Below are 20,780 nucleotides of genomic sequence, written 5' to 3'. Positions count from 1 at the left end.
TCTCGTCATATAAGCAAAATTTGTTGAAGCAATTCTAAAATGTGAAATTTGTTGATATTTTCTGATTGTTGCTGTTGCATAACTGGGTGGATTGATTGAAATCACTTGTTTTAATCATAGTTTAAATCAGGAAGCAGGAAACCTTGACTTAAATAATTGGTTTTAGTCTGGTTTTGCATTTGTACTTTTTAGTTATTGTCCTAAAGAAAAGTTCTTTCTCATTGGCTGTTATAACCATTGGAACATGTTGATTTGCAACCAAATACAGCCTTTACACTCAATTTGGTATTTCCTTTTGCTAACTGGAAGAATATACTGTATATATACATATGTATTTAAACAATTATATAGTTTAACCTACATGTATTTGAATTCTCAATTTTAACATATTTTATGTTAGAAAGTGGTGATTGGTAAACCTTTGATATTTTTTTTTATCCCGGGTTTGTGCCAAGCTGCATTTGGATGGAAATTGGAATTAAAAGTGTACAAAAGCAACATTTTACATTTGTTTTTTATTAATTGCATAAAGTTACCTTATATATGCAAGAATCATAAGAAAGAAAACAAGTTTATCAGAGCATATTTTGCATTTAAAATGTATTAAACAAAGGAAGTATTTCCTGGAGTTAGTGAATTGACAGAATTTGAAAGTATTTGGGTGCATAAGGGCTTGTCTACATGGTGGGGTGGGCAAGGTGTTCTACGGTGGATGCGTGGGAGATAGGATGATTTCTAAAGCGCAGTAACATGTTGCACATAAGAAACAACACTATGTTAAAGCTCACTAGGGAACCTTTAGCGTGCATCAGCCGGGTCTACATTGACCAATTAATGCACAACGTGTTAGTGCACTTTAGAAGCCAAACCTCTGTAGAGCATCTTACCCCACCATATAGCCCTAAAAATGCAGAGCAGAAACTGCAGTACTTACATTTGGAAAAATCTAAATACCAATATTTGCTCCCTTCTAAAGACTGAAGGGGAAAAAAGCTACTTAATGTAGTTTACAACATTGTGATAATTTATAAACCTTGAGTTGATCTAAAAAGTTAGCTATTTACCCCAGTTGTACCATTTAAAAATAGGCACCCTTTGTCTCATTGTAATTTGAGGAGGGCTTATTGATGCTGCTGTATTTTTTTTTAATTTAAATTATTTTAATGAACTAAAGTAGGCTTAGGCCTTAATGTAAATTGACATAATTTCAAATGTAATTTGAAATAGGTTTATTTTAAAAAAGAAAAATATATTTAATGTAAATAAAAATTGATTTAAATAAAACTAATCTGAGTTTTTAATTTTTAAAAAAACATCATCTACCTTTGGGTGGAACAAATGCACATTCGTGCCCATTTCACAAGATGGGGACTTAGCAATATGATGCATGTATTTGTATTTGCAGTCTCTTTGCCCTGTCAGGCCAAAAAAATGAATTGTTCACCCTTGGTGTCCTTATTAGTTTTTTGAACTCTTAAACACAGAATTTGATGGTTTGTAATTATAAACTAATTTGTTAGGTACGAAAATGTGGTGATAAAATGTGGATCGATTTCATTGTGTATATATGAGCAATAAGATTGTGGAGAAGAGAACAAAAGTGAATAGAAACGCAACATGACTTGACCAAAAGCTTTAGGTATGCAGGATTAAGGGAGTTATATTAATATTTATATGGATCAATCTTTCTTTTTTTTTTTTTTGCTCACAGTTTTTATTGCACCTGTCTCAAAGCTGACTACTACTAAACAAACATTTTGGTAATGACAGATTACTTAGTTTCACATTAGCTTCTATAAGTATTTCAGTATCATCTGCTGACATGTACTTTTGCAGCTTCTTAAAGCAATACTGCTTGGTGAACCACCTTTGGCACTGCTTAGTGCTTCTGCCTGCTGATGACATGATGTGCACAGCTGATATGTGAGTTTCTGACAGATGTGTCAAAGATGCAGAATTATCGCTTGAGTTAAAAGTAGCCCTCCCTCCTGCCATTTTTTTATTGTTCAGAAAGAAAAATGCTTTTACTGTGTTTACTAGCTTGTTTTATATTCGTATTATTGGTGATGTCAGCACAACATTGTAACTCAGGTTCTGTAGTTTCTGATTCTGCTAGAGTTTTATGTCAAAAGTGCAGTAGAAGCCAGAAAGTTACGTAGTTTGTCTTGTTACATTGCAAGTATAAAGTGCACTTCATCTTTTATTAACTATAGTATTGGATTTTTTCTACCAAATGAATTGATGAGAACATTACATTACTGCTTTACAGGTTTTTTGCAGCCTTTCCTAGAAGCCTGCGGCAATGAGTCCTTTTTCCGTACTTGTTCTGTGTTGCTTCGAAATCCTAAACTCGATCTACTGATAGTGGAAAAACTCAGCATTATATTGCAAAAACTCTCCAGAATCAAGTAAATATTTTTTATTTTGTAGTCTTAGTTATCAAAAATTGCTTTTTTGTTTTCCTCCTCATAAGTTTTCTGACTCCATTTTCTCTCCTTGACCCTCAGGTTTGCTGAGTTATTTTATAACATAGTTTTTCTGGGCTGAAATTTACAAAAGGGACTATGTGACATAGGAATCTATATCCTATATTCAAAAGTGATTTAGGCACTTAGAATCTTAAGTCTTATCCACTTACTGAGACAGTTAAGTTTCTAAGTGCCCAGAAGTCATTTCTGAAAAGGGAATTTAGACTTTTAAATTTGACCCTTTCTAAGGATCTCTCTCTGTGCTTGTTGCTTTATAAATTTATTGCAACAGAAATTCTCCCGTGCCTAATGATATCACATCTTGTACTGAATTATGCCAGTGCATTACATGATTTGATTACTTCTCTTATAAAACAACAGAGAGCTAAATTAAAGTCTTTTATTCACATTAGGTACTGAACACTTTTTTCCCTAGAAAATTATGGATATATAGATTAGTTTTTATCTTCTTGAGGATAAAAAACAAACAAACAAACACTATAGCTCTAGGTGGGGAAAACAAGATAAATTTCTAAGTTGAAAGAAAAAAACAAACTATTTTTCATTGGAGATAAGTTAGAATTTAATAAATTGTGATTTTTTTTCAAGCAAAATTGCTTAAAATTTGTAGACTGAAAACAATCTCACATCCCTATCAGCTGTTGGATCTTCCAGTGTTGGATCTGTCTGCAGTATTTTTAAATATTGTTTCTTTCTGTCTGTATTTCCAGAGCTGTCTCTCTCCCCCTGCATTCCTCCCTCCACTTGGTCTGCTACCCAATCCCACTTTCACAGCTTTGAAAACTTGCTTCATCTCTTCCTTAAGGTTTCCTTGGGCTACATTTAAAAGCCATTTATCTGTGGGGAAGGATACTTCTGCATGGGGTCATGTTTATTTTTGTCACCATGCAGCAAAACCATAGCAGCTTAGAGAGACACCATTACCACTGACAATGTAAAAAATCACATTCATGAAATATAAAATACAACACAAATTTTGGTTCCATAAAAAAAGTCAGTCTCTCCAGAATAGTGACTTTGAAATTCTCTTCCCATACTTGAAAGTAATCCAATGAATTTTTGTCACTGACTAATTTTATATGAAAATCTTTTGCAGAAGTAATAAGAAGATGTTTGAATTGTTTACTATTCATCTAATGATCCAAGAGCTGCAGAGGACAACACATCCAAATCATGCTTTTCTCTGTATTAACCTCAATTCAATTCTTTTCAATTTGGGCTTAACAAGGACCAACTCTCTTATCTCCAGTCTAAGCACAAGTCACTAAAGAACTGTATTTTATTATGGTTTATGTTCTGTATAATTTGTACAAACAAGATTATATTTATTTATAAAAACTAGCAGACTAGCTAACAAGAACATCAATAGCTCATTTATAACTGCATGGGTTAGAATTTATGTTACCCTCCTTTATAATCAGTGTATTCATTCAAAGAGAAGGTGGGAAATTGCACAATCTTCAAGAGGCCTTTGTTTTTAAATTTAGCTGAAATATACTACAGGGTTAGTGCTGTGCTGTTCTAGAAAACCGTCATGTTCAACACAACTGGCACCTGCTTGCTAGGCACACCACTAGTACCTACTTTCCTCACAAAGTTGTGAAATATGAGTTAACCTTAAAAATATTAAAAATTTAAAATCTTCAATGTTTTACCAATATTTATTATTGTTTTTTTGTTTGTACAGGTGGCACATAACATGGAAACAGTCTTTTTGCAAATGTATTTCAGGAAAATGCTTGTTTTAATGTACTGAAGTCAAATTTTGATTAAATTGAACTTAGTGTATATTAGGTGTATTTTGAATGAGAAATTTTCTCTGGTCTGTGATATCCAGTATTTACAGGAATCCTATTCACCGTTTTCTCTTTACTTATATGTATTTGCTGTACATCGCTGTACTTTATTAAGTCATGATACTGGTTTTGTATTTTTTTATGGATTTCTCTGATATCTCTGAAAATATAAAGTATTTCTTAAAATTTTTGGAATAATATTACTTCAGTTAAAAGCCATAATCTTTTAATAAAACAAATCCATTTTCTATTTTATTAATTTCCAAAAGGGATGTAGTCCGGTCTCCTGCTTATGCACACACTTTTCCATATGTACTTTTCAAACACTAACAGCCAATTAATTTTGTCATTGATATGAATAGGTATTGGTACTCAAAAAAATGCATATGTATACAAAATGAGTAACTTGACCCAACAAGTCTTTCATTTCTAATGTTTGATTATGCCATTCTGTGAAATTTCAAGCTATATTCTTTGCAGCTCCTTGTAATTATATAATTGAAGCTGTGATTATAATTTAAGAACCTGCTTTATAATAAATCTGTGTTTGATTAACTCTGTGGCCAGTCCATGTGAAACTTCTTACAAGATTAGTTCTTTGAGTGATTGCTCAGGTGTATTCCACTATAGGTGTGCGTGCTCGCCACATGCACCGGTGCTGGAAGTTTTTCCCTTAGCAGTATCCGTAGTGGGGGAGCCCCGCTGGGACCCCTGGAGTGGCACTGACATATCGCGCTATAAAGGGGCTGCATGCTCCTCCCACCCTTAGTTTCTTCTTGCCGCCAGTGAAGGTAGTTGGAACTTGCTCCAGCCTTGGCTGCAGCGTTATAGCCTTAGTTGTATCCAGTTTCCCTGAAAACTTCTTTGCTGAACTTTCTCTCGCGAAGGCCTGGCTTGGGGCATGCCCCGTGGCCCAGGCTTCGAGTCGTGCAACTCCTGTCGCAATCCGTGCCTAGAGGTGATCCACACAGTCAGTGTCTTCGCTGCCTGGGCGAGGCTCACATTAGTGAGAAGTGTAAATTTGCCACTCCTTCAAGCCGCGTACAAAGAAGGAGCGTGAGATCCGACTCCGGGCTCTCCTCATGGAGTCGGCATTGGCCTCGGCATTGGCACGTCGAGCTGACCACGCCCGGTACCTTATCTTCGGCATGCAGTGAAGTGCCTCTGGTGCACCATCCTGATTCTGCGCCCGGTACTGTGTCCTCAGTGTGCAGCGAGGCGCTGTCGATGAGTCGGTACCGCTCCCCTGCAAACAAGGGAAGACTCAGCGGCACCGAGAGGAGGAGAGTGGTGAGGCCAGACCCAAGTTGGGCAGCCCATGATCCACATTGGGACATAGACCTCCGACTCGCGCTGAGCGGAGTAGTCCAGTCCCGTCCGTGTGAGCCACGCCCGAAGTACACATGCCTTCAATGCCAGAGGCAGCTCAGGCCATGCATGATATCCTGGTGCTTCTGGTACCGGGTGCACCTCCTCAGTCGGGCCCTCGGTCCCGAGGGAAGCCGCCCTTGGGCGCCCATCAGCCCTCCCCGGAGGTGTCGGAGGTCAAGGTACCTTCCCAGGTCAAGGTGCCGAGTAGAGCCCCACGACGCACATCGACTCCGCGTCCTGGCTCTTCTGTGAGTGGATCCCACTCCTCTGGTCTTGGACGCCATCAAGGAGGTTACAAGAGATGGCACCGTTCCTCCTCCAACCAGTCCGAGAGGAACAAGTCTCGCAGCCGTCGGCACTGATGCTCGTACTCAAGCGCCCACCATCACAGAAGCCATGTTCAGAGTGCATCCTGAAAGCCCCCGGCACCGAGGTACCGTGGTCAAAGCACCGCAGGGAGTCCAGAGACACCTCTTCAGACATTTACCTCTCAACTTCCTCCAGGTCAAAGTCTCGGGGCAGGAACAGTCACGATAGAGACTGCTCCAGTCATTCCTACGGCACCGTGCTTTCCTCCAGGACTTCAGCATTGGCGTGCAGCCCTCTCTCCCCAGGCCAATACCGCACCACATAAGCAACCAGCCCTGCCGGCACCCAATGCCTCTCATTTCCAAGCTGTTCCCTGGCAAGGACAATGGTGTCACTGGGCACTGTGGCCTCAGGCTCCTGCGCACCCGAGACCTTGCTCTGTGACGAGAGCCTCTCAGGGCCGCCCTGCGTTGCCTCCCCGGCACTGGGATCAGACCGTGAGTGCTGAACCCCTGGCATTGACTCTGGCACCGGACCTGGACGTCGAGCCCACGATGCCGTCGGTTGCTGAAGGCACCGCACCATCCACCTCTTCGGCACAGGGTGATTCAATTGCGGTGCTGCCTCCCTCTTCCCAAGAGGACTTTAAGGCGCACCAGGAGCTGCGTAGGAGCGTAGCAGCAAATCTCGAGCTCCGGGCTGAGGAGATGGAGGAGATCTCTGATAATCTTTTTAATATCCTCGCCTCCTTGGTACCAGGGCGTGTGGCGCTCCCATTCCATCAGGGAGTAGCCAACATCACCACTGGCCTCTGGCAGAACCTGGCCTCGTTTGGGCCAATTTTCAAAAAGGCCGAGAGGAAGTACTTCATCCCCAAAAAGGGTCATGAGTACCTATACACCCACTCAGCTTCTAACGCATTGGTGGTAGAGTCGGTCCACCACCATGAGCGGAATGGCCAGCCCGCGCCCACACCAAAAGACAAGGATACTCCTAGACTGGATACCTTTGGGAAGAGGGTTTATTCGTCCGTGAGTTTCCAGCTCAGAGTGGCCAGCCACCAGGCACTGCTGAGCCGGTACGAGTTTAATCTCTGGGGTTCCCTCTCCAAGTTTGAGCCCCTTTTCCGTGACAAAGATGGAAAGGAGTTTCGGGCTCTGATCTACAAGGGTGCGGCCACGGCCAAAGCAGCTCTCCTGGCGGCTTCGGATGCAGTGGACACAGCCGCTCGTACAATGGCTTCCGCACTCTCCATGCTACAGGCGTCGTGGCTCTCACTCTCGGGGTTGTCGGTCGAGTCCAAGTCTATAATGCAGGATCTGCCGTTTCATGGCAAGGCCCTATTTGCAGAACAGACAGACACCCGTCTGCATGGGATGAAGGATTCCCTCACCACCCTTCAGACACTAGGCCTCTACGTCCTGCCCCCTAAGAACGAGCCCAGGCCTCAAACCTCTGCTTCTCTGGCTCAGGACAGATACAAACCCCTGACTAAGTGGCAGAGGGAACAAAGGCGTCAGTCCCAATGCCAATTCCGTTTGGCCCCTTGGCCTGCGACCTCGAAGGCCAGACAGCCGGGAAAGCGGCGTTTTTGACTCGTTGAGGGGGGGGTCACTGGGCTGTTGCCAGTGTAACCCGCATCCAGGTAATAAAGTTGCCTTTTATGAACCGTTTATCAACCTTCCAACTGCCATGGGCCCATATAACATCGGACCAATGGGTCCTCAGCACCATTTCCCACGGGTACAGGCTGCAGTTTGTTTCCACCCCTTCCAACTTCCCCTGTCTGGGCAGCCAGCCGGGGTCCCGGAGCATGTCCTCCTCCTCCGCCAGGAGGTGGAGTGCCTCCTTTCCCTGGGAGTACCTCAGGAATACCAGGGCAGGGGTTTTTACTCCAGGTATTTCCTCATCCCGAAGGCGATGGGCAGGCTTTGGCCCATCCTCGATCTGTTGAATCTCAACCAGTTCCTGGTTCATTGCAAATTCTGCATGGTGTCCCTGGCCTCTGTTAGTCCATCTCTAGACCAAAGGGATTGGTTTACGGCGCTGGACCTCCAAGATACGTACTTTCACATCCACTTTTTCGAGAGTCACAGGCGTTCCATCTGTTTCATCGTGGGTCAGGACCATTTCCAGTTTACGGGCCTCCCCTTTGGCCTCTCTACTGCCCCTAGGGTATTTACAAAGTGTATGGTGGTGGTGGCTGCCCACCTCAGGAGAAAAGGGCTGCAAATCTTCCCCTACCTCGATGACTGGTTGCTCAAGGGCCAGTCTCGGTCTCTGGTGCAGCAGCACATGAGCTTCCTGCTAAACACCTGCGCAGCTCTAGGCCTACTGGTAAACGAGGAGAAATCCACGTTAATCCCGATTCAGTGCATAAGCTTTATAGGGACGCTGCTGGATTCCCAAGTGGCCATACCCTTCCTCCCACGGGACAGATTCGAGATTCTCAAGGCTCTCATCACCTTGGTCACGGCCTTTCCACTAACCACGGCACGGGTGTGCCTGCAAATCCTTGACCACATGGCAACATGCAGCTATGTGGTGCAGACATGCCAGGCTTCGGATGAGGCCCCTTCAGCTCTGGCTGGCCTCCCGCTACTCCCAGGCCAGGGACGACGTGGACAAGGTTGTCACGGTGCCGCCCAATGGTGGTCCCTTCCGAGCAACATGCTCCAGGGTATCCCCTTCCGAGAGCCCCCTCCCTCACTAGACCTAGTGTCAGACGCCTCGGACCTGGGCTGGGGACCCCACATGGAGGATGTCAAGACCCAGGGCATGTGGTCACCAGAGGAACTGACCCTGCACGTAAATGTCAAGGAGCTCAGGGCCGTATGCCTGGCGTGCATGGCATTTTACCAGCACATACAGGAGAAGATGGTCAGAGTCCTTACAGACAACATGACTGCCATGTATTACATCAACAAACGGGGGCACACATTCACAGGCCTTATGCCAGGAAGCCCAACTCCTGTAGGAGTTTTGTATAGCCTACAACATACTTCTGCGGGCTTTGTACCTGCCTGGCAAGAGTAACACGCTCGCAGACCACCTGAGCAGAGTGTTCTCCCAGCAACATGAGTGGTCCCTGCACAGAGAGGTAGCCAGGTTGATCTTCCTACAGTGGGGTACTCCTCAGGTAGAGCTGTTCACCACCGCCCAGAATCGACAGTGTCCTCGATTCTGCTCCAGAGTGGGATGGGGTGACGAGGCAATATCGGATGTGTTTCTGCTCCCATGGTTGGGGCCCCTGTTGTATGCCTTCCTGCCCTTCCCCTTAATAGGCAGGGTCCTACAGAAGGCGAAGTCAGACGGGGCGAAGGTTATTCTTATAGCCCCGGATTGGGCCCGTCAGCATTGGTACAGGTCCCTACTGCAACTCTTTGCAGCCCCTCTGTACAGGTTGCCGTTCTACGCGGACTGCTTCTCCCAGGAGGAAGGTCGTCTCCTCCATCCCAACCTAGCTGCGCTCCACCTGACAGCGTGGCTGCTCCATGGTTAAATGAGGAGGAAGGGAGGTGTTCTGAGGATGTGAAGAAGGTCCTGCTGGAAAGTAGGAAACCCTCCACACGTCAGACTTACCTGGCTAAATGGTATAGGTTCTCTATGTGAACGAGAGATAGAGGTTTCTCTCCCTCCGCCGCGTCTATCCAGCTTGTCCTCAACTGCCTCCTGTCCCTTAGGGCCCAAGGGCTGGCGCCTTCCTCGATCAGGGTGCACCTTGCGGCCATTTCAGCCCTCAACCCCCTGGTGCAGGGCCTGTCTGTGTTCTTGCATCACATGACGGCCTGGTTTCTGAAAGGGTTAGATCGAGCATTCCCTTATGCCAGACCCCCGGTCCCGGTCTGGGACCTGAACCTGGTGCTCTCCCGCCTCACAAGGCCTCCCTTTGAGCCTTTAGCCACGTGCTCATGGTCCCAACTGTCGTGGAAGGTGGCATTCCTAGTGGACATCACCTCAGACCGCCAGGTCTTGGAGCTCAGGGCCCTGACTTCTGAACTGTCATATACGGTCTTCCATAAGGACACAGTTCAGCTCCGCCCTCACCCTGCTTTTTTGCCGAAGGTAATCTCGGCTTTTCACATGGTTCAGGATGTTTTTCTCCCGATCCTCTGTCCTAAACCCCATTCCTCCAATGAGGAACGCCGCATGCACATGTTGGACATGCACAGAACGCTGGCCTTTTACCTGGACAGAAGCAGGTCATTTAGGAGGTCTCCCCAGCTTTTTATTGCTTTGGCGGAGCGTGTGAGGGGATGGCCGGTGTCTACCCAGCAGATCTCCCGCTGGATCACCTTGTGCATTCGCACCTGTTCCGACCTGGCAGGGCTTCCCCCGCCTCCTGTTGTGAAGGCGCATTCAACCAGAGCCCAGGCCTCATCGATGGCCTATGTGGCTCATGTCCCTATTCAGGACATCTGTAGGGCTGCTAGATGGTTCTCTGTCCACACCTTTTCGGCGCACTATGCGATCGTCTCCCAAATGAGGGATGACGCCAGTTTTGGTAGGGCGGTGCTCCTCCTGGGTAAGCCTTGAAATTTTACATTTAAATTCCTACCTGCCTCCATCAGGTCACCTATAGTGGAATACCCATGAACAATCACCCGAAGAAGAAAGGACAGTTACCTGTTCCGTAACTGGCATTTTTCGAGATGAGTTGCTCAGGTGTATTCCACGTCCGACCCTCCTTCCCCTCTGTCGGAGTTGTCTGGCAAGAAGGAACAGGGTGGGGCAGCGCGCAGCCCCCTTTATAGCACAATATGTCAGCGCCACTTCAGGGGTCGCAGCAGGGCTCCTCCACTACGGATACTGCTAAGGGAAAAACTTCCGGCACTGGTGCATGTGGCAAGCACGCACACCTATAGTGGAATACATCTGAGCAACACATCTCGAAGAGTGTCAGTTACGGAACAGGTAACTGTCCTTTTTAATGCCCTTTGAGTTTTTGTTTGGTTTCTTACTACAAAATCTTTGAATTAGAGCTCTGACAGACATAAATCCATTGCAGTCTGACCTTTTGTTGACAATGTTTTTTAAGACATCATTCTACACCAAATATAGTAGATGGGAAATCCTGAATGTAGTGCAACATATAATTTAAAAAAAAAGGGGGGGAGGGGAGGGAGATTTCAGATAACTTTTAACTATTATTTATCATAGGTGAAAGTTTGTGCCAATGATTGCTGATGGATTAAATCTCTGAATAAAAACTTCTCCCTCAGCAAATATATTTTTGTCAGATTTTATTTCACAACGGAGAAGATTTTACGTGCCAATTTTCTCTGTTAGCAGCTGCATTTCTGCTCCTCATGATCTGTTCCACCCTGCCCAACATAATCTTCTACCCCTGATTAAGCATTAAAAATGCTAAGAAATTAATGTACAAAAAACTGATTTGTGAAGCTGTTTCAGTTGCTACATACACCTCGTTGTTTCTGCTCTCACAGGGCTGTCAGCCTTCCATCACTCCATTTACTAAGCAACTACTCCCTCCCAATACAAACAAGTACTGCACTAAACATCCATGACTAATAATAGCGGCAGGGGATAGTTTCATAAAGAGGTGTGTGCAGAACAGGGGATTGAGAGGAACTGAATTAAAGTTGCCATGCCTGATCTATGGTGTATTGTAGTTACAGTAATGTTAAGGGGATGTACCTGTAGGTGGAGAAGAGGAGGGCATATGCTACTAAGGGTATGTCTACGTGCAGCTGCCAGTGTGCTTCCCAGCATGGTTAGACAGTCATGCTAGCTCTGTGTTAAAAACAGATGGTTAAGGGTTAACGTCTCTTTTACCTGTAAAGGGTTAAGCTCAGTAAACCTGGCTGACACCTGACCAGTGGACCAATAGGGGGACAAGATACTTCAAATCTTGGTGGAGGGAAGTCTTTGTTTGTGCTTTTTGGTTTTGAGTGTTGTTCGCTCTTGGGACTAAGAGGGCCAGACGTACATCCAGGCTCTCCAAATCTTTCTGAATCAGTCTTTCATGTGACAAGATTGTAAGTAGTAGCCAGGCAAGGGGGAGTAGTCTTATGTTTGTTTTCTCAACTTGTGAATGTTTCTTTTTGCTGGAAGGATTTTTATCTCTGTTTGCTGTAACATTGAATCTAAGGCTGAGGGGGTCCCTCTGGTCTGTATGAATCTGAGTACCCTGTAAAGCATTGTCCATCCTGATTTTACAGATATAATTTTTACTTTTTTCTTTCTTTAATTAAAAGCTTTTTTTTAAAGAATCTGATTGATTTTCCTTGTTTTAAGATCCAAGGGGATTGGGTCTGAACTCACCAGGGATTGGTGGGGGGACAGGAGGGGGATGGTTAATTCCTCGTTTTAAAATCCAGGGAGTTTGGATCTGTGTGAAGCCTCTCAAGGCAACCCAGGGAGGGGAAAGTCTGGGGGGAAAGAAGGGGGGTGGTTAATTTCTCCTTGTTTTAAGGGGTTTGGATCTGTGTTCCCCAAGGAAGGTTTTGGGGGAACAGAAAGTGTGCCAGACACTAAATTCTGGCTGGTGGCAGCGTTAACAGATCTAAGCTAGTAATTAAGCTTAGAAGTGTTCATGCATGTTCCCACTTTTTACTCTAAAGTTCAAAGTGAGGAAGAAACCTTGACACTCTGCTAGAGGTAGTGCTCTGAAAATGGCAGTGTAGCTGGCAGTAGCATGGGCCATGGCTTGGGCTAGGTGGAAGCTCGGACTAGCACATAGCTAGCTCCAAGATGGCTAAGGACATATCTACAATTTGAGCTAGGGTAGTGATTCCCAGCTCAAGGAGATGTATCTGTGCTAACTCTGAATATTAAATCTATGGCCAGATCCATAGGGGTCTTCCAGCTGCTGAGGAGCTCTACTGTATCTTTGTTTAGGTACCCTCCATACTAATCTTTGTCGAGTTTTTATCAAAGGAGGAATTATCATCAACACCGGAAGTGTCCTCAACAACAGCAATAGAGGAGGGAACTGTTTAAGCCTCATACTATCAGCTACATCTTCCTTTGACATGAGGACGGAAGAACTAAACCAGTCCTATCCCCAGACTTTCCCCTCCTTGGGCCCTAAGGGACAGGAGGCAGTCGAGGATGGACAATGCTTTTCAGGGTACTCAGATTCATACAGACCAGAGGGACTCCCCCCACAGCCTTAGATTCAATGTTACAGCATAGATTCAGAGTCCTACCCCATTTGGGGACTGCCTGTCACAATTCCACCAATAATGGCAGTCTATAACATCAAACAGATGGATTCTAGAGATTCTTCTCAGTGGCTCAGTTATCCAGTGCTAAACCCTTCCTCCTTCCAAGCCTCCTACTCCTCCCCAGTCCTCTTCAGGAACCTATTTCATGAGACCATGTTGTGAACAGAGCTGGAGTATACAAGAGGTACCACAGAGTACAGGGGGAAGGGTTTTTATTCAAGATGCTTCCTTATATCCAAAAATGGGTGAGAGCCTTCAATCCATTTTAGATCTTAGGAAGCTTAATGCATTTGACAGGAGGTATCAGTTCGGCATAATCCACCTCCCTCCTTTCTGTACTCAACTTGTGCATGGCTCTCGATCATAAGAACAGGTCACACAAACACGTGTCAGAGATGGTCTAGTTTACTTGGGCCTGCTTAAGCACAGTGGACTAGACTAGATGATCTGTTGAGGTCTCTTCCAGCCTTACATTTGTATGATTCTTGCTCTAAAGGAGGTTTATTTTCACATTTGTCTGATCATCCCATCAGGAATATCAATGTTTTATAGTAGGAAGGGACCACTGCTAGTTCAAGGTCTTCCCTTTCCATTGGCCCAAGGGTTGTTACCAAGTGCCATTCCATAGTGGCTATATATCTCAGGAAGCAAGGGATTTTTCTCTATCTTGACCTAGACAATTGGCTTGTCAAAGTATCAGAGAGAGAAGTTGGATATAATGCAGATTTGCTTCCTTTTTACCAATTTGAAATTGTGAATAAATTGAGTGAAATCACTTAGGCCTGCTCAAAAGATTCTTTTCACAAGGACTGTGCTGGACACTGGTTGGCAGAGCTTTTTTAAATAATATATGGAGCTATACCTATCTCATAGAGCTGGAAGGGACGTTGAAAGTTAAATTGAGTCTAGCTCCCTGCCTTCAGTAGCAGGACGAAGTACTGATTTTGCCCCCGATGGCCCGCTCAAACATTGAACTCATACTCCTGGGTTTAGTAGGCCAATGCGCAAGCCACTGAGCTATCCCTCCTCCCAGAAGAAAGTAATGCAAAGAAAAATGAGATATAGCCCTGCTTCTACAGTCTGGAGCAGAAAATTTCTTCTTCAGACTGATGGGTCTTAGTATGTCAACCATGTTTCGGACACTTCCATTCTAGGCTAGGGGACACATTTTAACAACATTGTGACACTAAGGTGACTGGTCCCCAGCAGAAAGGAAGTTACATATCGCTATACTGGAACTGAGAACCATTCAATGGGTTTTTAAATCATTATTTTCTTGAATCAGTCACAAGGTTGTTCAAGTAGCAACTGACAATACAATAGCAATGTACTATCTGAACAAATGACAAGAGTGCACAGTCCCCTCAGTTGTGCAGGGAAGCAGTCCATCTTTGGGGATGATGTATAAAACAAGAAATTTACCCAGTGATCATTCATGTAGCTGGGGAAAGCAACAGTCTCATGGGTTACTTATGCAAAAAAAAAAATCACGGATACATAAGTGGTCCTTGAAGGCTTCTATGGCAAATGAAATCTTCAAATTGTGGGACTGACTAAAAATAGATCTCTTTGCATTAAAATACAACTTGAAGTGTTGGAAGCTTTATGCAAGGACAGGGGGAGACAAGGAATCTATTTTGGGTGTATTTCTGGTGGACAGGACAGGATCTCCTATATGCATTTCCACCCATCCCTCTCGTTCAGAGCATGATAAAACAGAACAAAACCAAAATAATTTTGATAATACCAGCTTGATCCAGGCAGCAGTGGTATCGGGACCAGATTCATCTATCCAAGGGGCTATGTAGACTTGACCTGTCACAACAGTAAGGGAAAACATATCACCCAGATCCTCAGTTGTTTCTTCTAATGGCATGGACAATAGGACTTTGAGACTCTTAGGCATTCTTGTTCTTCAGAAGTACAAAATGTCTTGATTAATGCAGAGAAAAGATCTGTAGATGTGCATATGAATAGAAAGGGATTTTATTATGGATAATCAGTAATAGAGATCCTTAATATCTAATCTGTTTGTTTAGAGTATTTGCTACATCTTAAAATGTCAGGTCTTGTTATCTGTTAGGGTCCATCTCTCAGCGGTTTCAGCATACCATGTTCCTGGTAATAAATCTGTGTTAGTTCATTACATGGTTAAAAGAGTTTTAAAATGGGATTAATTGATATGCACCAGGTGAGGATTCTGTACCATTTTAGGATTTAAATATAGTATTTACTCATGTGATGCAACTCCCTTTCAAACCTGTGGGGCACTAAGGTTCCATCCTCTAAGCTGCACCAGCCCCAGAGCATTCCAGGAGGGTGAATATGCAGAGTCCATCCAGAAGAGCCTTACTTTTAGGTAACTAACCTTTGTATTGACAAAAATAATGGGATGGGGGGGTTGTTTGCCTTTTAATTTTTGAATCATTAAGTTTCATACATTCAAGCTTTTATTTGCAGCTAAGAGAACTAGCATCTTCCAATTTTTTTTTCTTCTGCAGCTTTCAGAAGAGCACCAAGAATCACAAACATGAGCTAAAATCATGAGACGTAGTAAAATTAGATCTATACTGTGGACCAAATTTGTAGGTGATGTGTATGGTATTTTAGACTCTCACTTCAACCTAATTACTCCTCTCCCAATGTGTTAGGGAATCTAAATTTGTGTAATGTACACAGAGAGGAGTCAGAAAAAAGTATAAATTAAAGTAGGATAGGCATTGCTTTAACTTGTTCATTCTGTTGGCTCTTCTGTATATAAACAAACACTCATTTAGATTCCTTTACACATTGTTAAAGCAGATGTAAGGCAAAAGTTAATCAAATTTTCAGAGGGCTTAATTTACACTACCTTACTCATCACCTATTTGGTCCACTGAGTTAAGAACTAAAGTGAAATTGGACATTGTCTAAATGCCCATAATGAACTGGACTTGATGTAGTTCAGAGTCATAATGAGGTTCTTTTTTTGTAAATTCCCTCATCCTTCCTTACTCTAATGAATCTCCATTAGCTTAATGCTAACCTGTTGAAGCCAATATATTACAGGAGACAAACCCATAGGTTCCTTATGTTACTGCTAATTAAATAAAATACTAATCTAGCTCCATGGGCTACAAGTTGTGTTATAATGTCTTTTCCTCCTTTTCCATTTAGTTGTCCTACATGTTTTAAATGAAGTGCTGGTCCCTATGTGTATTCCACATATGGTTATGCATACGCGCCATGAACCTGCGTCTGGAAATTCTAACAATCAGTGTCCATTGGCCTGCATGTGCGCAGTAGATCTTGTGCTCCCTACAGAGGGCATAAGAGTCAATGTGGGCTAATGTCTCTTCAGTTCCTTCTTACTGCTACATGTCCTGAGTCAGAATCCCTGTGTTCACAGATTTCTCCAGCTTTTTTCCTCTTGATAGAACTGTAAAGAGATGTGTAAATAGTTTTTCTATTTCATAGATTTCATATTAGTATAATTAATATGGATTGTTTTCCCCATACTGGGGACTATGCCCAGAGTTCAACAATTGTGTCTTCTGCCCTTACTCCTTCTCCATGAGTGACAATCACCAATGCTGCCTCTACTGCTTGGAAGAGTCACATATCTCTGCAAAGTGCAGTATTTCACTCGTTTCCACTAAGAACTCATGAAGCTTGTGAGCTTCATCTAAGGAAACACCTTATGTAGAAGGCTGAGGCCCCACTCTGATTTGGGCCAAGGAGACCACCTTGTACATCAACTCCAACATACGAGTGGTGCCTCTCCAAGCACAAACTTCGTAGCTGAGTTTGCAGCTCCTAAGTCCAAGAAGTCTTCCTCAGAGCTTTGCATGCAAGTAGGGTGCAGTCTCATGGTTGAAAGGACAGATTCTAGTCCAGTACTGTTCACAAGAGATGCAATCTCTCCTCAAGACCATTGAGGTTGAATGAACTTTCACATGCAGATACTAAAGGACAACAGCACCACTGAAACCCTCCAGGCTGGAGGGTAAAGCATGTAAGAGGAAAGATCTGCCATGTCTGTTGGTGACTCCAACTCCAAAACACAAGGACCATCATCTACTGATTCCATCTAAGAGTGCAGATCCAGACTTTTCATCTGTATCAACTTGCTTGTCTACCTCTTGAGATGTGTCAGAACTCTTTGGACAGTAGGATATATGGGGACATACAGTCTCCCATACTCTTTAGTCTGGCCCTCCTAAGGAACGTTACTATACCAGAGAATGAAACTACTTCAGTGTCTCATCTCTGACCATTGGTTAGAAGTGTCCCAGAACTGATGGTCCCACCATTGGAAAGGGAGCAGTTTTCAGACTTGGATGAGTCATGTTCTGACCTCTCTGCCACCTCCTCAGAGAGAGCTGAGCACTAACCAGCAGTTAATCAAGGAGATCTGGATGCTACCCCCAGCAAATAGGACTTCTCCAGGGACTTCTGGTACCTAATGACACGGGGTCACCCACAAATGGCTGACTCCTTTTTTATTGGGGTTCAGGGGATCCCTATGGCAGATGCCAAGGACCCATCCAGAAATTTAAACACATCTTCTTGGCACCGACCAGATCCATCAGAGGAGGATGTTGACTCAGATCCTCTGATACTGATGGGAAATCTCATCCTTGTCTTGAGACAAAGCAGTCACTCCTTTTCTCTCCCTGCTGGACAATCAGAGGCAGTACCAGGAGCTATTGTACAGGAGTGCTAGTGACCTCCAGGTAACACTGGAAGAGGTCCAGAACCCACACCACTAGCTTTTAGATTTTGAAACCTGTAGGCCCAAGTAAGGTGGTGCTTCCAGTTAATGAGGCCATCCTGGAGCAGGCTAGCTTGGTCTGGCACACTCCAGTATCCTGTGTCCCCACACCTAAAAGAGTCAAGAGGTGCCATTACATCCTCATCAAGGAAGTTGAATTTCTTTTCCTCCCACCAACAGACTGGTGGTACAGCAGCTAGAGAAAGGGATAGGTTGCAACATGAAAGGACCACCCCAACTGACAAGGGCTCAAGGAGATTGGGGAGAAAGGTCTTTTCATCTACAGGTCTGCAATTCCATACTGCTAACTATCAGGCTTTGTTAGCAAATAACAAACTATTGTAAGGACAAGCTTCCCCTGTGGCCAGAGGCCAATTTCAGTACTTCATAGAGGGGGGCAAGTTAGTGCCAAGAACATACCTTCAGGTGAAAGTGGATGCAGCAGAAATGGTAGCCAGAGGCCTGGCTACTGGTATGGTCATGAGGAGGGATTCCAGATTACAGTATTGGTTTTCCCAGGGAGGTCCAGAATACTGTACAGGACCTTCCCTTTGAAAACTTGAATCTCGTCAACGAGAAAACAGATATCCCTACACTCATTAAATTTACTCAAGATTGACCCTATGCCTCCTGGGGATTTACATTCTGTCTCCAGGTAGAAAACACCAAAGACAAGCCTATAGGCCAAGGCCACCCCCTCCTCAAGTGTTCTACCATCAGCATCCAGCCAAGTCTTTGCAGAAAGACAGAGAGTTCAGAGGCCTTGCTTCTTTGCACCCTCTACCACCATGACCTCTACCTGTTGCCAGCCTCCTGCAAAGGGCTACTTTTGACATCTCAACCTACCACCATTGATGCCACCCATGCTTCCCACATCATATGGGGGGGGGAATCTGACACTTGTCACCCACAATTGGACTTGATCATGACCGACCGTTGGGTCTTGGAAATTATCCATCAAAGGTATTCCATTGAGTTTCTCTCCCTTTTCCCTCACAAACCCCCTTCAGGGACAGCTCTCGTGAGAGAATTCTTCATCAAGAAGTGGGCTCCCTTCTACAACGAGAGGTCATAGAGTGCATTTCACCTCAGTATCAAGGAAGACGGTTCTATTCCCCCTATTTCCTAGTCCCCAAAAAAGCAGATCGTGGAGACCCATTCTGATCTTTGGCAACTATGCATCTTTATTTGAAAGTCGAAATTCAGCATGGTTATGTTAGTATCAGTAATCTCCTCCCTACAGGAGTGGATGTGGTTTGCAGCTTTCAACATGAAGGATGATGCACACTTTCATGTAGACAATCATCCTTCCCACGGAAGGTTCCTGCAGTTTATGATGGGCCAAGAATACTTCCAGTTCACAGTCCTTCTCTTTGGGCTAGAAACAGCACCCAGAGTTTTTACAAAAGTTGTCTCTGTGGCGGCAGCACAAGTGATATGTCAGTGTTTGAGTTATCCATATCTGGATGAATGGGTAGGTCGCTCCTGCCAAGAGGTCAAGTCAACAATAGAGCCTCTGTTCCATCTTTTAGCGCCATGGGTGTCTGCATAAACAAAGAAAAATCCATTTTATCATCCAAACAGATGATGAAGTTTATCAGAGCAACACTGGACTATTTGCACCACAGAAAGATTTCATTTAACAAGCAGTCTGATAGTACAGATTACTTGCAAACCAAGAACTATGATCAGAATGTGCCTCTCACTTTCAGACCATATGGCATTTGCCAGGCTTCATCTACCATGTCCACAGATCTAGCTCTGGTCGATCTACTCAGCAAAGATCACATCAATTCAAGAGTGACTGTTCCTGCCAGAGCCATTGCCTCCCTCGCTTGGTGGTCAAGCTCAGAGAATATGAGTGGGCATTCCCTTCAACACTCCCACCCTTAGTGTCACCATCATAACAGATGCTTCTTTTCTGGGGTGGGGTGCTCACCTGAACAACCACACTGCACAAGGTACTGGGACCCCATGGGAGGCCACCCTGAACATCAATATACTAGAAATGAGAGCAATCTGCCTGGCTTGAAGAGTCTTTGTCTTGCATATACATTCACTCCCTGTCCGAGTGATGTCAGACAACATCACCATGGTCTTTTACATAAACAGGGCAGAGCAAGATCTCTTACCCTTTTCCTGGAAGCAGTCAAGCTTTTGAACTGGTGCATCAAAAACTGCATCATTTTTTAAGCTGCATACCTCTGAGGTGCTCAGAACTTGTTAGCAGACAATCTGAGCAGACACTTCTCTGCAGACCCATGAGTGGGAAATTCACAACTCTTACGTGAGCGAAATATTCACTAAGTGGAGTACACATCAGTGGGATCTCTGCATCGCAGATGAACAGAAAACTTCCCCTGTACTGCTCCAGAGGGAAAAAGTATCCCTTTGCCTCCATCCTAAGTTCCTCCCCAAGGTTATTTCTGAATTCTGTCAACCAGAGAATCCACTTACCTGTCCTTTTTCTGAAACCTTGTGCTTCTGCAGAAAAGACTTAATTCCCTTGATGTCAGACGTGCTCTGATGTTCTTCCTGCAAAGGACCAAACCAATCAGAAAATCACCAAGACACTCTCTCTCCATAGTAGAAAGATCAAAAAGTCAAGTAATATCCCCTCAGAGAATCTTTAAGTGGGTTTCTAGATGCATCAAGTGCTACAGGAGAAGGTATATGTACTAACCTGACAGAGTCAGGGCACAGTCCACAAGGGATAAGCCACCTCTACAGCATTCCTGCAGGACAGTCCAATACTAGACACATGCAGAGTGACCACCTGGAGCTCCACCCACGTTTGTTAGACATTATGCACTAATTCAGGCCTCTGATGTGGATGCAGCAGTGGGAACTGCAGTACTGCAAGCATCTTTGC

The 20,780-nt window shown here is 44.3% G+C and overlaps 1 protein-coding gene across 8 annotated transcripts in view; it reads left to right on the top strand.

Annotated features, from left to right (window-relative positions):
- CCDC138 (coiled-coil domain containing 138) overlaps positions 1-4,840 on the top strand; it is a 78,898-nt gene extending 74,058 nt beyond the window's left edge. For 6 of the 8 annotated variants that reach the window (XM_030569371.1, XM_030569338.1, XM_030569308.1 and 3 more), the window contains 2 exons: positions 2,270-2,408; positions 3,586-4,840. In XM_030569371.1, coding sequence (XP_030425231.1) covers positions 2,270-2,408; positions 3,586-3,757 — 311 coding nt within the window. In that variant the 3' untranslated portion in view covers positions 3,758-4,840. Of the gene's footprint in view, positions 1-1,711; positions 1,761-2,269; positions 2,409-3,585 lie in introns of those variants that run through there. The other 2 variants (XM_030569318.1, XM_030569348.1) reach the window with 2 other exon arrangements.
- The last annotated feature ends 15,940 nt before the right edge of the window (positions 4,841-20,780 follow it).

Source organism: Gopherus evgoodei, chromosome 1 (genome assembly GCF_007399415.2).
Source record: "Gopherus evgoodei ecotype Sinaloan lineage chromosome 1, rGopEvg1_v1.p, whole genome shotgun sequence".
NCBI classification, from domain to species: domain Eukaryota; kingdom Metazoa; phylum Chordata; order Testudines; family Testudinidae; genus Gopherus; species Gopherus evgoodei.
The sequence above is the reverse complement of the archived record's forward strand: the minus strand, read 5'-3'. Positions and strand labels throughout refer to the sequence as shown.